The 15,043-nt window shown below is 44.6% G+C and overlaps 1 protein-coding gene across 4 annotated transcripts in view; it reads left to right on the top strand.

Annotated features, from left to right (window-relative positions):
- Positions 1-15,043, top strand: part of LOC309854488 (uncharacterized protein) — a 59,535-nt gene that overhangs the window by 3,771 nt on the left and 40,721 nt on the right. For 3 of the 4 annotated variants that reach the window (XM_082713757.1, XM_082713758.1, XM_082713756.1), the window contains exons 4-5: positions 552-705; positions 1,280-1,362. In XM_082713757.1, coding sequence (XP_082569883.1) covers positions 552-705; positions 1,280-1,362 — 237 coding nt within the window. Of the gene's footprint in view, positions 1-551; positions 706-1,279; positions 1,363-3,806; positions 4,013-15,043 lie in introns of those variants that run through there. The other variant, XM_082713759.1, reaches the window with a different exon arrangement.

Below are 15,043 nucleotides of genomic sequence, written 5' to 3'. Positions count from 1 at the left end.
TGTCTTTGTAGCCATGGACAGAAACTGTAGAGAGTAGAGGACCCCTTTGTCAGGAGCGAGGCAGCGTGGGGAGAGTCAGGGACTTACAGGCCAACGATTCCCCTCAAGTGGCTCAGAAACTTTGTGGAGAAAGGGCATTCAGTTTCGTCACATTCTCTCTATTATGACCAAAGCAAAATCTTCTCTGGTGGCTGAGGAGGATAGAGGAAGTGTTGTCCAGGATGTCGATGCCTCCGTGTCTGGAATGTGCTGCTTTAGTCTGCAATGATCCTTTTTCATCTTTAAGACACGACTTCTTGCTGGAGAATGTGGGCCGACATGGGCAGTGATGTGTTGTGACAGGCTATTCCTGTAACAGCCATTGCCCTCTCCACCCTCATTGGACTGGCCCCAGCTGGGAGGGGCATGTAAATTTTGTAGCATGATGCAGCTCTCCTGGAAGGTGGTATTGGAGAAGGAGCCGGATGCTGAGAGCTCTTTGTTTTGGTTTCTTTTCTTGGTGTTGCAACTTTTGTCTGTTTTGCTAAAATATTTTCTTGTCTGTTCTGCAGGTCGCTAGAGGTGTGAGAGAGTTCCCTCATTGCCCAGGGCTCCTCCATATGCCCTACCACATGGGGTGGAATGTACCAGACTTCCCTCCTCCTCATCCACCTCCACAGTGGTGGACATGGGGGCCTCGGGCACACCTCGTTCCCCCACCACATGGTGAGATGATCTGAATTGACATGGGTCATAGAGCTTATTCATAGTTGAACCACTTCTGTCAGTGGAGAGTATGGAGAGGTGGTACCACAAGGCTTTGCAATGCAGCAATATGCCCAAGTGAGGACATGGTAACATTGCTCCACTTTGTCTGACGTCCATCTCATGGACTGTCTGGTTCACCATACAGAACTGGGCATCAGGCTTCTACTATGGAGCAGAAAGTGACATTCCACAGAGGACAGACATAGAAGCATTGCTCAGGTGCACCACACAGACATGACGTTTTGGGCTCTGGGCTGGACAAATCACAACCTTCACATCAGTCTCACATGTGGAGACCCCAGTTGTCCAGCATTATAGATTAGTTCTGGAAACATATGTCCCAGGCAGAGTGGTCGTATCTGCGAGGGTGATGGACAGTTCCCGTCTTCGTCCACAAGGGTCAGGGGAGTCCTGTGAGAATCACAGTGGACCCTCCAGAAGGAGAGAGGGGAATAGGCTGGGGCAGGGGTAGAGGGTTGGCTTGAATCCTGTGTGGTCGTCGCCAGTCTGAAACCACCTCTGTCCCTTCTAGGCCTTCGGTCCAAATCAGAAGCCTGTGGAGTTCAAGGGGACAATAGCAGCACCATGCCCGAGAAGGTCCCAGAGAAGAACCAAGTAAATGCTGGGGTGTTTTCAGTTGTACCCATTTCTGGAATCCTGTTCCTCTCTGGGCAGCACAGTGTCTTGGCCTGTGTGTGTTGGGTATATCCTGGGGTCTGTGTGTGGTGTCGTTTCCTGTTCAAAGTGGCAAGTCTTCATGCAGAGCTTACAGGTGTCTATTTCCAGATCACCTTCTGGTTGTGTCAGTGGAGCAAAGGCAGAGTTTGTGTTCAGGGCTTGACATTCAAGGGGAAACCAGGCTGGGGACCCTGTATGATTCTGAAGTTCTTCAGGACACACGTGCATGTTCCTGGCTATTTGCACACACTGAGCAGTGGGCAGGTGCCATTGCTGGGAAGGAAGTGTCTCCGTTGCACAATGGCAGACATCTGTCTCTTACCGTCGTGCACATCCAGCACCCGCATACGTTGTTCTGGGAGGGATGAAACACCTCTCACTTCATCTGTGGCGTGTAGGGTTTAAGCTGTCATTTCCTTAGTTGTATAAACGCCTGACACAGGCCTGTGGTCCCTTCATTCTTCATTAGCGTAGGGGTCTGCCCTTGTCCTCTGCAGTTTAGAAACTTGTGGGTAACGGTCTTGTCTGGTCTGGGAGGTGAGAATGAAAGAAAAAGTGGCAGATGCCGGATGCAGGTGTAGAGGGTTTGTTGGAATGTTGCTCAGTCACTTCCAGGTGGAGAAGCTTCTGTCTTTTCCATGGTGTGGGTCAGATACAGATGCTGGAGCGTCCTCACAAGGACCAGCGGTGCTGCCCACAGGCCTCTCGTGGTATGGCAGAGTGAAGGCTGCTAGACATAGTAACTTTCTTCTGGTTGTTCTGTATTTAGAATTGATGGGCCTTGTCTTCCAGTCATACTGAGAGGGTTGTAGGTTCCTTGTGGCAGAGAGCTGCCCTTCTCCGAACGCTGGGCTCAGCAGGTGTCACACACATATGGTACGGAGATGATGCTCTGTGCTCTGGGAGGGATGAGGCCTTAATGTGAGGAATTGAGGGTGTGTGTCTGAGAGAAGGGAGGGACACACTGATGACAGGACATAGACCGTGTGTTCTGTATAAGGGAAGAACTAGAGATGTATCCAGAAAAAAGGGAGGGAGCCCTGAGTCACACAGAAACAGGAGGTCGTGGATGCCCAGAAGGCCCGAGGTGCTCAGGGAGAGGCTGGGCTTCTCTCAGGGAGGGTGAGGCCGTTCCCGGCAGGCCAGCAGCTTGAGAGTGAGTGTGAAGACACCACGCCGTCCACACCGACTGCAGCATGTGTTCACTCACACAGTGTGGATCACGCCGTTATTTGTCTCAGAATGTCGTTTTTGCCATGAATCCCTTCACTCATAGTCTGTGAAGAGCGTTGTTTCCCTGAATTTCTGAAAATTCTGAACCATGTGAAAGAGTATCGTGGAGATTTGGAAATTTAACTTGGTCTTTGGGGATTCTTGTCTGGCTGACTTTAAGTCCCGCAGTGAGAAAACATGAAGACAAGACGGAAACCAGTGAAGGGTGGCCGCCCTGGCCTCAGCCCGAGTCAGACTGTTAGTGGGAGAGTCAGGGTTGGCCAGGAGCAGCCCTAGCTGGAGCCCTGTCACCAGGCCTCCGCATCTGCGTCACTACCCTGCCTGTAGCTCTGCACTTCCCTGGGACTTCAGTCCCAGTTTCCAGATTTGCCTGTGTTCCAGATTTCTCAGCCCAAATACCAGCTCTCAGTGGGGCCTTCTCAGGGCCTCCGCTTTTATTTTAATCTGTCATAGAGAGAACATATTGGATTCTGAGGTCACTAGAACAATAGGAGTTGAAGTACATAAGGAACCTGCAGGGGCTCCTGGGCGACTCAGTGGGTTAAGCAGCAGAATCTTGATTGCTGCTCCGGTCATGATCTCGAGCTTTTGCGATTGAGCCCCAAGTCGGGCTCGGTGCTGAGTGTGGAGCCTATCTGGGATTCTCTCTCTCCCTTACCTTCTCCCCCATCCGTCTTCACTCACAAGTTTGTGCTTTCTCTGTCTCTGTCTCAAAAAGAAAAAAATAATAATAATTGGCAAAGAATCTGGGCTCTGACTATTCACCATTCTCACTGTTTAAATGAAAATAGCTCCATGCCAATGAGCATCAAAAAATGTTTATTTAAGTCCACAAAATACACTAAGAGTGTAATACCTCAGCCCCGGTAGTGGCAATTGTCATTTCAAAGACAAGGCAAAGAGCCCCCTTTTTTCTATTAAATGTCAGGTCCTAGCCACAGTGAAGTAAAATATAGTTAAGAGAACAGGTACAATCAGATATTTCTATGTGAGATGTGAAGACAATTATTGTCTATTACATACAGACTCACAGATGTGGCCACACACCCAAGTGTTCATCCAAGGCCTCAGATACAGTATGGGAGGCAGAGAGCATTTAGGAAAACATAAGATCCCATTGTACTAACCCAAATCATCTTGCCTTACAGGGTAATCATTTTGTAATCTGAAGACTTCCTTGACCTCCAACAACCAGGCTCCAATGAGTTTTTATATCTAGTCAAGATATGAATGTTTCTGCCTGGTGGTCTGAATGCTTTCCCTGCCCATCCTGTACCCTGTGCTTTGTCTCTCCTGGTATCTCCCCAATAAACTGTACATGGTTCTGTCTCTGTGTCAGCATCTCCCTTCAGGGGGACCTACAGTCCCTCTCCTTCGAGGGCACAGGGTGAAGCCTTCAGGCACAGATATCACCCTGGCAACAGTGCAGGGATGGAGGATAGAGCAAGATTACCCTTCGTGGTACTTCTACTGCAGGGACCCCAGGAACCTTTCTGGGGAGGGGGCCCAGTTTGAATTTAGATCTGCTGGTGTTTGTATTAACTCTGGTGACAGATCCTCTTGAGCACATGGCACCTGCTTGTTTAGGGGGATAATGATCAGCAGGACAGGTGGCTGTCCCCAGGCAGTGGTCTACTGTGACAGTGAGCAGAGAATGAAGTGTCTTGTGAGGCCCCGAGAGCCTGGTGAGGAGGACCTGCATTAATCCAGGTTTTGTGCAGGGTTTTCACCTCACCAGCTGCCCCCCAACCACAGGGGGGCCTTGAGTGGAGCTGATGGTGGCAGTGTTTGTGGTAAGACCCATGATGCCCCACAGTCCTCCCACAGTTTCCCTGTTGAGGGATGGGCAGGGCAGAGGTCCCTGACAGGAGACCCATCCCTTCATCAGCAGCAGGAGGATTTGGGTGTGTATGCTTCTGTCCCCTTTTAGGCCCTTTCTTCCCAATCCCTTCTGCAGCAGAGCTGCTGGATCCTGCAAAGCCCTCCTTCTTCCCAGGTCATGGGATCCAGCTCCATTCTCACTGCCCCAGGATAGAGAGCCAGAGCTGTATTTCCAGCCGGTTCACCCGATGCCCTGGGGAGAACCTGGGGCCTTTGCAGTAACTTCTTGCCTCCTGAGGTGTGACACAGAAGCTGCCTTGTTGGCTGAGTGCTGCGTAGGGGGCTCTGGGAGCTTCCCCAGAACATGCTGGTAGGTGAGAAAGTACAGGGGATGACATATTGGGGCTCTTCCCAGAGTTTGGTCCTCATTGTCCCTGAGGGCATTTGAAGACCCTATTTTACTCAAGGGTCTCTGGATTGAGAGGTCACGGACACTGCAACAGAAATACTGTGGTTGGTTTTTTTTACCAATGCCGACTTGTTTCTGGGGAGAAATCGTGACTCAGCTTCAGAGAAACTGGAGCTACATTGGGTTGGGCCAGGAATGCAAGAACCATTGACCTTCAGGACCTTTTAGAAGGAGGAGCTGGGATCCCGCTCTCTGAGTTCTGCTAGACCCAGTACCCCAGGTAAAAGCACAGACTGTCCTGCACTGATGCTTTTATTACTTTTCAGTGTTTATTTTTTTCCAACAATGTTACAGTAGTTGGAAAACAAGTGCAAACTTGACAGGTCCCTGATTCCATAAACCTCTCATTTTTTTAAGGTTAAATTTACAAGGAAAACTGGAATTGTTTTATTTATCCTTTCTCGTGATCATTGGAAGGAAACTCATCAATAATATCTTCAAAACATGACTTCTACCTCATCTCCTTTTCTCTGTTTTCTTTTTTAATGATTTTATGTAAGTACAGTGGTGAGGAGGGGGAGGCAGAGGCAGAGGGAGAAGGTGACTCAACACTGAGTGGGGACTCCAACGTGGAACTCGATCCCAGGATCCTGACATCAAGACCTGATCCACCCAGGTGCCCCTGCTTATCTCTTTATTCTCAACTGAGATTTGCCATGTTTTCTAATTTTCTCATGAGCCAGTAACAATCTTCAGCAGTTTTAAGTTGGTTAAAAAGAGTTCAGTAAGAGCTCCTTCGCAGGATTCCACTGAGATTTCTTCTGTTCAAAGTGTCAAGACCACTTCTCAATATGCGAAAGATTGTACTAAGCAAAATTTGTGAATCAGCATTTGAAAAAAAGCTGCTATTTGTTGAAGATATTAAAATAGATGCTTAGCTCCACTGATTCATGCACTTCCCGCTTTTTTTCCCTTTGTTGCTTATTTCTAATTCAGATATCATATTCATAGCTCTTCCTGAGTTTTCCATGCCTCACACCTACTTTTAGGTTCCTTTGTGACTTGTAAAGAAAACAGACCTTCTGGTGAGCGTGCAACTTTGTGTCCCTTCAGGATTTGTTGTTTACATCTCTATTAACGTTTCTCACCCATTTAAAACTATCATGCACCTTGACATATTACAAAAGAAGTGTAATCTATATGCATCTGTATGATTTCATCTAATTATAGTGTATTTATTGGAGATTTTCTGTTTATGACTAAGACCTGAGAATATCTCCCAAGTTCATTGAATTTGGAAAAATCATATATCCTAAGTATGAAATTTTGAAAGTTTGCATATTGAAATATGGAATATGAAAGATGCATGTTTGCATCTCCTAAATGGAGATGACGTCCCTCTTAAGGTTATTTTCTGAGCAAGGTGCAAGTGGACGTAATCATTGTGAGGGAAGAAAAAAGGTCTTCCATTCTTTTCCAAACATGCTGCAGTTGCTCCATTATCTTATGTCTGGATATGGGCAATTATTTTTTCTTTTCAAATTTTTATTTAAGTTCTACTTAGTTAACATGCAGTGTGTGGATATAAGCAATCTTTTGCCGGTATCCTTTTTTTAACCATTTATTGATTTCATAAATTAACATACCTTATTTCTTCTCCATGCTAAGAAAATCAACCAATGTATCATCTATCTTTATGACCCAATTCTTTGTTTTTAGGATTTTATTTATTAATCTGAGAGACAGAGAAAGAGAGAGCATGTATGGAGGGGCTTAGGCAGAGGGAGAAGCAGACTCTGCTGAGCAGAGAGCCTGCTGCATGAATAGATCCCAGGACCTTGAAAAATGACCAGAGCAGAGGGCAGGTGCTTAACCCCCTGAACCACCCAGGCACACCCTTATGACAATTTTTTTTAAAGATTCCATTTATTAGTTGGACAGACAGAGATCACGAGTAGGCAGAGAGGCAGGCAGAGAGAGAGGAGGAAGCAGGCTCCCTGCTCCCCAGAGAGCCCGATGCAGGGCTCGATCCCAGACCTCTGGGATGATGACCTGAGCCTGAGGCAGAGGCTCTAACCCACTGAGCCACCCAGGTGCTCCCCTTATGACATTCTCTTTTTTTTTTTAATTTTATTTATTAGTTTTACAGAGAGAAGGCACAAGCAGAGGGAGTGGGAGAGGGAGAAGCAGGCTTCCCATAGAGCAGGGAGCCCGATGTGGGGCTTGATCTCAGGACTCTGGGATCATGACCTGAGCCAAAGGCAGATGCTTAACAACTGAGCCACCCAGGCGCCCCCCTTATCCATTCTTAATATGACATCTCTTATAATTGAAGCTTTTCCTCACTGATGGGCTTTACCTGTTTTCCCGTCAATAACCAGGGGATAGCATTTTGCTTTGAATATTCTCAATAGTGTTTCAGGTCTAATATAATGTTGTAGTAGCATTACAAATTATTTTTGAATTTTGTTATACATATAAGACTAGATCTTACTATCACTATATGATTAGGCATATAAACACTATAATAATCTATAATACTCTAAATTCAGAATCCTTCCAGAGTTTGGGCTTTCAATATTTTCTTGTGATCCCCTAAGATTTAAATTGTTTATTGCACAAAACTTAACATCTAAATCACTCCCAAAATATTCTTTCATTTTAAAATATTTTTTTTCATTTGCTACAAAGCACAACATAATAAATTATTAGTTTGAATAATTTGTGAACTTTGTTTTGAACAAAAAAAAACCCTTCATGATGAAATATTACATCTTCGTTGTGACAGATTCTGTTTCTGATCTGTGATATCAGTGAGGCAGAGATGGCCCCTGTGTATTGGCAGCTGCAACCCATGAGCTAAAAACCTTTGGCTGGTGCCTAAGTCAGATTTGTTTTCTACACATCCAGTCTTTTAAAAACATAACCCTGGAGAGCAGATGTTAAGGTATTGACTGCCTGCCTCAATTCTTTATGTCGTGAAACTGTGACCAACATTTTCTTATCATAAATAAAGTCAGTGAGTCAATCAAGCAATCCAGATTAATCCTTCAGCTCTAAAAGACCCTGAACAACTGTTGGCCTTCTAAATCCCTGAGGCAGAGACCCCGCACCCCATCCAGGCTGCAGAAAGGCATTACTTAGGCTCATGTGTACTCACTTCAATGTCCCCAGTATTGGAAGAATTAATACTGTGATGGGCCACCCATCTTGCAAACCTGTCGGTCCCCCAGGATATGGGGGTTCCATGTTACTGTCATCTTTTTCCTTCAGCCTGAAACTCATTGAACTCACTCTACATCCTTCCAGTCTTGAAATGTCTTTATAAAATGAAATATTTGATTGTCCAGTTACTGCTGAAGAGGATGAAGGGGAGGAAGAGAAAAATGAGGTATCCTGAGAACAATTGAGCCAGCAACATGGATCACTTGGCCACATGTAATTTTTTTTTAACAGGTTCAGCCCTGGTGTAAAATATCACATCCTTCATTTTTCATTTTTTGAGGAACCTCTACACTGTTTTCCAAAGTGGCTGTACCAACTTCCATTCCCACCAGCAGTATGAGAGGGTTCTCCTTTCTCCCAACTTCTCCAACACTGGTTGTTTCTTGCCTTGTCAGTTTTTGCGGTATCTGTGTGGTTTGGATTTGAATCTCCCTGATGGCTAATGATGATGAACAGTTTTTCATGCATCTGTTAGCCATTTGTATGTCTTCTTTGCAGAAGTGTCTGGTCCCATCTTCTGCCCATTTTTTGACTCGATTATTTGTTTTTTGGGTGTTGAGTTTGAGAAGTTCTTTATAGTTCTTGGATATCAGCCCTTTGTAGTGTCATTTGCAAATAAGTTCTCTCATTTTGTGGGTTGCCTCTTTGTTTTGTTGACGGTTTTCGTTTGTGGCGCAGAAGCTTTTGATCTTGATGAAATCCCAAAAGTTCATTTTCACTTTTGTTTCCCTTGCCTTTGGAGGTGCATCTAGTAAGGAGTTACTGTGGCTGAGGTCAAAGATGTTGCTGCCTGTGTTCTCCTCTAGGATTTTGGTGGATTCCTGCCTCAGTCTGAGCTCTTTTATCCAGACTTTTCACGACAGACAACAAAGTGATGGTTGCCAGCATGGGTGAAGTAGGTGATAGGGATGAAGGAGCTGCTTGTCCTGATGAGCCCTAGAGAATGCATGAAAGTGTTGAATCCCTCTGTTGTATTCCAGAAACTAATATATGTGAACCATATTGGAATTAAAGAATTACAAAAAAGCAAAATAGTTTTCAAACTGTGTTAGGTGTATGGAAATGTTTAGTCCTCTCTTTTCTATTTGGTTTTGTTGGTAAATCTAAACCTATTACAAAGTGAAAAGTTTATTAGTAATCTTTTATTTTATTTTTTAATGCATAATGTAGCATAATTATTCCTACCATTACTTACTAGTAATTGACACCTATTCTCTTCTATTGTTTTATTTATTTATTTATCTATTCATTTATATTATTTAAGCATTTTATTTATTTATTAGACACACAGAGAGAGATCACAAGTAGGCAGATAGGCGGGGGGGAGAAGGTCCCCGCTGAGCAGAGAGTCCGATGCGGGTCTCCATCCAAGGACCCCAAGATCATGACCCGAGCCAAAGGCAAAGACTTAACCCACTGAGCCACCCAGGCACCCCTGTTGTTTTATTTAAATAATAGCATTTATGTTACCGAAATTGAGTAATACACAACATAGAAATCACAGAAAGAGCAATTACAGATGTTTTATGTTAAGGTAAAACATATATAACATTTTGTATTCTATCATAATGTAGTTTTCTAATCTAGAATGGGTGTGTCCTTACATGGCGCTCTATGAAGTTGGTGCCTGCCATTCCAGGGGCTAATTACTCATGGAGGGAAAAATCATGGTTGTAATACTAGAATGATTAATACCAAAAAGGCTATTTAGAGGTTACTGGAGGGGATAAAAGAGATTTGATATGGGGGGACCACCTTGGTGGCTCAATTGGTTAAGCATCAGAGTCTTGATTTTTGCCTCAGGTCATTATATCAGGGTCATGAGACTAATCCCAAATCAGGCTCCACATTGAGCATGGAGTCTGTTAGATTTTCCCTCTCGGGTGCCTGGGTGGCTCGGTGGGTTAATCCTCTGCCTTCAGTTCAGGTCTTGGTCTCGGGGCCCTGGGATCGAGCCCCACATCATGTTCTCTGCTTGATGGGGAGCCAGCTTCTCTCTTCTCTCTACCTGCCTTTCTCTCTACTTGTGATCTCTTTGTCTGTCAAATAAATAAATAAAATATTTTTTAAAAAAGATTCTCCATCTCCTTCTAGCCTCTCTCAGGGGAGGGTGTGGGGCACGACTCGGACTCTGATGGCACAGCAGGGCACTTGCGTGGGGACTGCAAAAAGGCTGTGCTTCTGTTGGCTGGCAAGCCTCCCAGCGCTTCACGGGAGCCAAGCGCCATGCACTCTCAGGCGCACTGGTGGTTCAGGGACCTGGGTTCTCTGCTGCACTCTCTCTGGCTCTGCGCCAGGGGTAACTGTCCTGGGTCTGGGACAAGCCCCCACCCTAACAACCCCATCCCCGCAATCCCCCCGCCCCCCCCGTGATCCTTTGCTTTCTGAGTGCTTTCTACCAGACTCCCGAGTTAATGCTGGTCCCCAGGTGCAGGGCACTCGTGTATTGGGATATTACTTTCCAATGGGTCGCTTCTGGAGGCTCCCTCCCCCTTTTGTTTATCTTCTGATATCAGTCCGACTTTCCCACTCCGCTTTACCTGCCCACTGGCGTCTTCTGCTCCAGTAGAGATCCAGACGTGTATAATTCTTATCTCAGGCTGATTTCGTGGGTGATTAGAGATCTTTGGAAGGTAATCAGCTCACTTTAGGGAGAAGGTTGAAAGGGCGCCTCCTCCTACTTCCCTGCCATCTTGTCTCCCCCCTGGAAGTCTATGTTAATGCCACATATGCAGTATCATTTTCATTCATAACATACTGGTTATTCCTATGAGATTCCCTTTTGCAGTTTTATTCAAAAAGCTATTCAATTTCCAAATATATGGGGAAATCCTAGTTATCCTTTCTTGATTAATCCAGCACATTTGCAATTATGATCAAAGAACAACTCTTGTGGGTTTCATTCTTTTGAAATATATTGAGACTTCCTTTATTTCCAATGTATAATTATAGTTGAATTCAATTCCTTCTTTGAAATAGACTAATATCCAGGCAATCCTGGACTCCAGACTGGGGCCCATTCCCCCTTGGAGGGCCAGGATATAAGGAAAGGTAGAGCAAGACCTTCATTCATACTCACACCCCCTCCTACTAACTAGAGGGGATCAGGAGAGATGATGGACCCAAGGATCTTCCAACACCTGAAGAGTAGGAGTCTGGAGCCAAGATGGATCTTGGGAAACCTTGGAGAGCAGAAAAGGAGGAAGGGACATGGAAAGTGGGAGTAGGGGAGGTAGGGTTGGATGACAGTGAGTCTAGGACTGGATACAAAGATAAGGACTGGACGTGAGTTGAGGGTGAGCATATAACCAAGAAGTACCCTTATGGACAAAATGGAAGTCAAAGAAGAACCTTCAAGAGATAGGATGTTTGAACTCAGTAACAGTACCACTGATAATGATACTACAATGTATGTCTCCTTCCAGCCTGAGCATTCCACTTTGTGTGACAAGTTGAATAATCTCACTATTATCTAGGTCACCCTACTGCCTTGCATGCGTGGATTTTCAGTTCTCCTACCCAAAGGAAAAATGTAAGTTGGTTCTCATGACTGAGCTTTGAGATCTCCCAAGAATGTGTGTGTGTGTGTGTGTGTGTGTGTGTGTGTGTGTGTGTTTTAAGATTTTATTTATTTATTTGACAGACAGAGATCACAAGCAGGCAGAGAGGCAGGCAGAGAGAGAGAGAGAGAGAGAGGAGGAAACAGGCTCCCCGCTGAGCAGAGAGCCCGATGTGGGAATCGATCCCAGGACCCTGATATCATGACCTGAGCCAAAGGCAGAGGCTTACCCCTCTGAACCACCCAGGTGCCCCAATGTGTGTGTTTTAAAAGGTAGATCCTCTCCTGGGGCACAGAGAGACAACACCCACCATTGTTGGCAGCACCAGGAGTTATGAGGCATTGGGTGCCTCAGAAAGTGACTCTAAAACAAGGATGTGAGTATAAGTAGTTTCTCTGGAAGGATCTTTGGTGGGAAGAAATGATGGGAGCTAAGATGTGAAGAAGGAGGGAGCCAACACACAGGACAGGGTGTTAGTTTAGAGGGCACTGCTTGGGCAACTCTGTCTCCATCCACTGGGAACGTTTTAAATACATGCAGAACAGCCCTGAGTCATCCCATCCAAGTGCAAAATTACCTGCACGAGATGAGTGTTGCTCTTATGGACATTGGTTACCTGGCTCCTGAGCTCACTGCCATGGCCAAAGAAGCCAAGGAAGCCAATGGAAACCCTCGGGTAAAGAGCTGCAGGCAACTGTGAAGGCAGCCACTGTGTGTACAAGACAGGGCTTGTCAGTGAAGACACCAGAGGGCACCAACCCTCTCCTCTCCTCTCCTCCCTATCATGACCCATGGTATCTGAAATATTGAGAAATTAGTGTAGTGCTGCCCATCATACACCAAATGACTGCCAGGATGCCTTACTTTCCTGATCACTTACAGTCCCAACACTGATACTTCTTAAATAACAAGTAACTTCTGTCCCATGACTACTCCAACCCCACTCTTTCACTCCAGGATTTTCAATTCAAGCCACTCTTCTTGCAAGCACTCTTCAAATTTTGCCAGGAACAAAGACATGCACCTTTAACAAGGGATGGAGGACTATCGACAGCGTATACCTTGTGCCAAGAATAATGAACACTTTTGTCCTCCAGGAAAAAATTCTTATTCCTTGGAGTCTCAGAAGTCATAGAATCTGAGGCTTAAGAGTGCTCACTATCCTTGAAATCAGTATTAGTAAGTGCAGCTTTACAAGCTGACCAGCAATTGACAATATATTGCAGTAGTGACAAAATAAAAAATATAATCATGGTCCCTTCCTATAAACATTCACAATTAACTGTGTATCTTGAAATCAACCATTTATACATACATACATGCATATACATATATACATATACATATTTTTTTGAGAACAAGAGAAAAAAGACTGAATTGGTGGGGTGGGCTAGAGGTGCACACAAATGCCAGCCAGGTGCTCTAGGATCCTAAAGACCAGGCACTCCCAGCCCGGCCAGCAGGAAAATCTCAGTGTGTGATCACTGCTTGGAACTTCTCTGGCAGTCTGGAGCTGTCCAGACAGTGGCCACTGCCATGGTTTTGGGTACAAGCAAAAAATCCTGAGTCCCGGGGGACCGCGACTGGGAACCTGCTCTGCCAGCGGACTAGGGGGGGATTTATATGGGCTCTGCAGCCTGACTGAGGCTTCTGAGAGGGAGGTCAGGGTGCAGTTTGCTTTCCTCTAAACCTACAAAAACTATCAAAAAGCGGTCAAGGCAAGAGAGAAAAACAAAAGTGAACAAATATAAAAACCTCCAGAGAACAAAAGCCTGAAAAAAAACAGTTTCCTCAGAACCCACCCCCTTGAGGGGGGCGGGAGGACTTAGCTGAGAGAACTTCAGGGACTGAAAACCCACGTGGCAGGCCCCTCCCCCCAGGAAACCAACCGGGAAAGGGAAAAAAAAAAAAAAAGACGACAAAAGAACAACCACCACTACTTCGTAGGACAATTTTTATTAATAATTCTATCCCACTATTCTGGCTAATTTTTTTATATAGTTAATTTTTTTATTATTATATAGATAATTTTTTAACCTATTTACTGTCAAAGTAAGATGTGCAGTACATCAAGTTCCATAACCTTCTAACCTGAACTATTTGATACATACACCTGTGTTTTCCTTTTGCATTTCTATTTTTTAAATTTCTTTTTTTTTATTTTAGTTTAGTTTATTCCTTTTTTTTTTAAAGATTTTATTTATTTATTTGACAGAGAGAAATTACAAGTACACTGTGAGGCAGGCAGAGAGAGAGAGAGAAGGAAGCAGGCTCCCTGCTGAGCAGAGAGCCTGATGCGGGACTCGATCCCAGGACCCTGAGATCATGACCTGAGCCAAAGGCAGCGGCTTAACCCACTGAGCCACCCAGGTGCCCCAGTTTATTCCTTTTTTTAATTTTTATTTTCTAATATTCATATAGAGTTAAACTTCAAGGTAATCCCCTTTCCCCAATCAATGCCACACCTATAGGCAAACCAATTCCTAATCCCCCCTTATCTTAGGAAAGTTGAGTCCTTTAACAAAGATATCAAGATACATCCAGGAAGAATCAAAACAACCTTCCTCACCCACACCGAGAATTTACAACCACTCTCCCATCTTTTTCTTCCACCAGTGTTTCTATAATTTTGTGTTTGTCCTGATAGTATATAAATCTTATATGTAGGGTTCTTTTTGACGAGGTACTTCCTTTATTTGCATATATATATATATGCAAAATATATATATATACATATATGTATATATATATATTTTCTCTTCTCATATACTTTTATCAGTCTTTTTGTTTATCTGTGTCTGTTTGTATACTTCATAAATCTTACCTAGGACCCATTTGGGCTAAACCTTCTCTTCTATCTCACTTTTTGTTCCTATCTCTCTCCCTCTCTTTTTTTCTTTCCCTTTTCTTTTTCCTCTCATTTGGGTGGGGAACCCTGATTGCTCAGAAGCATTCCAGGGTGCACCTTGATTGCACCACAGTCGATACACCCAGATACACCCATTCAGCCATCTATCACCAAAATGACTAGGAGCAGGAATGCCCAACAGAAGAAAAATACAGAGGATGAACCTTCTGCAACAGAGCTAACGGCTATCAACATAGACAATATGTCGGAAAGAGAATTCAGGCTAACAATTATCCAAGCAATAGCTAGGTTGGAGAAAGCCATGGGTGACCAAACGGAATTGATTAGGGCTGAAATGAAAACGACCAGAGATCATGATTTCAATATTAGGGAAGAGCTGAAAGCTACCAGGGATGAACTTCACAATGCTCTCAATGAGTTCCAATCTAATCTAAATTCTCTCAATGCTAGAGTAACTGAGACAGAAGATAGAATTAGTGATATGGAGGACAAACAGATAGA

Source organism: Mustela nivalis (genome assembly GCF_964662115.1).
Source record: "Mustela nivalis genome assembly, chromosome: 19".
NCBI lineage: Eukaryota > Metazoa > Chordata > Mammalia > Carnivora > Mustelidae > Mustela > Mustela nivalis.
Note: the sequence above shows the minus strand (reverse complement) of the source record. Positions and strands in the feature narration are given on the sequence as shown.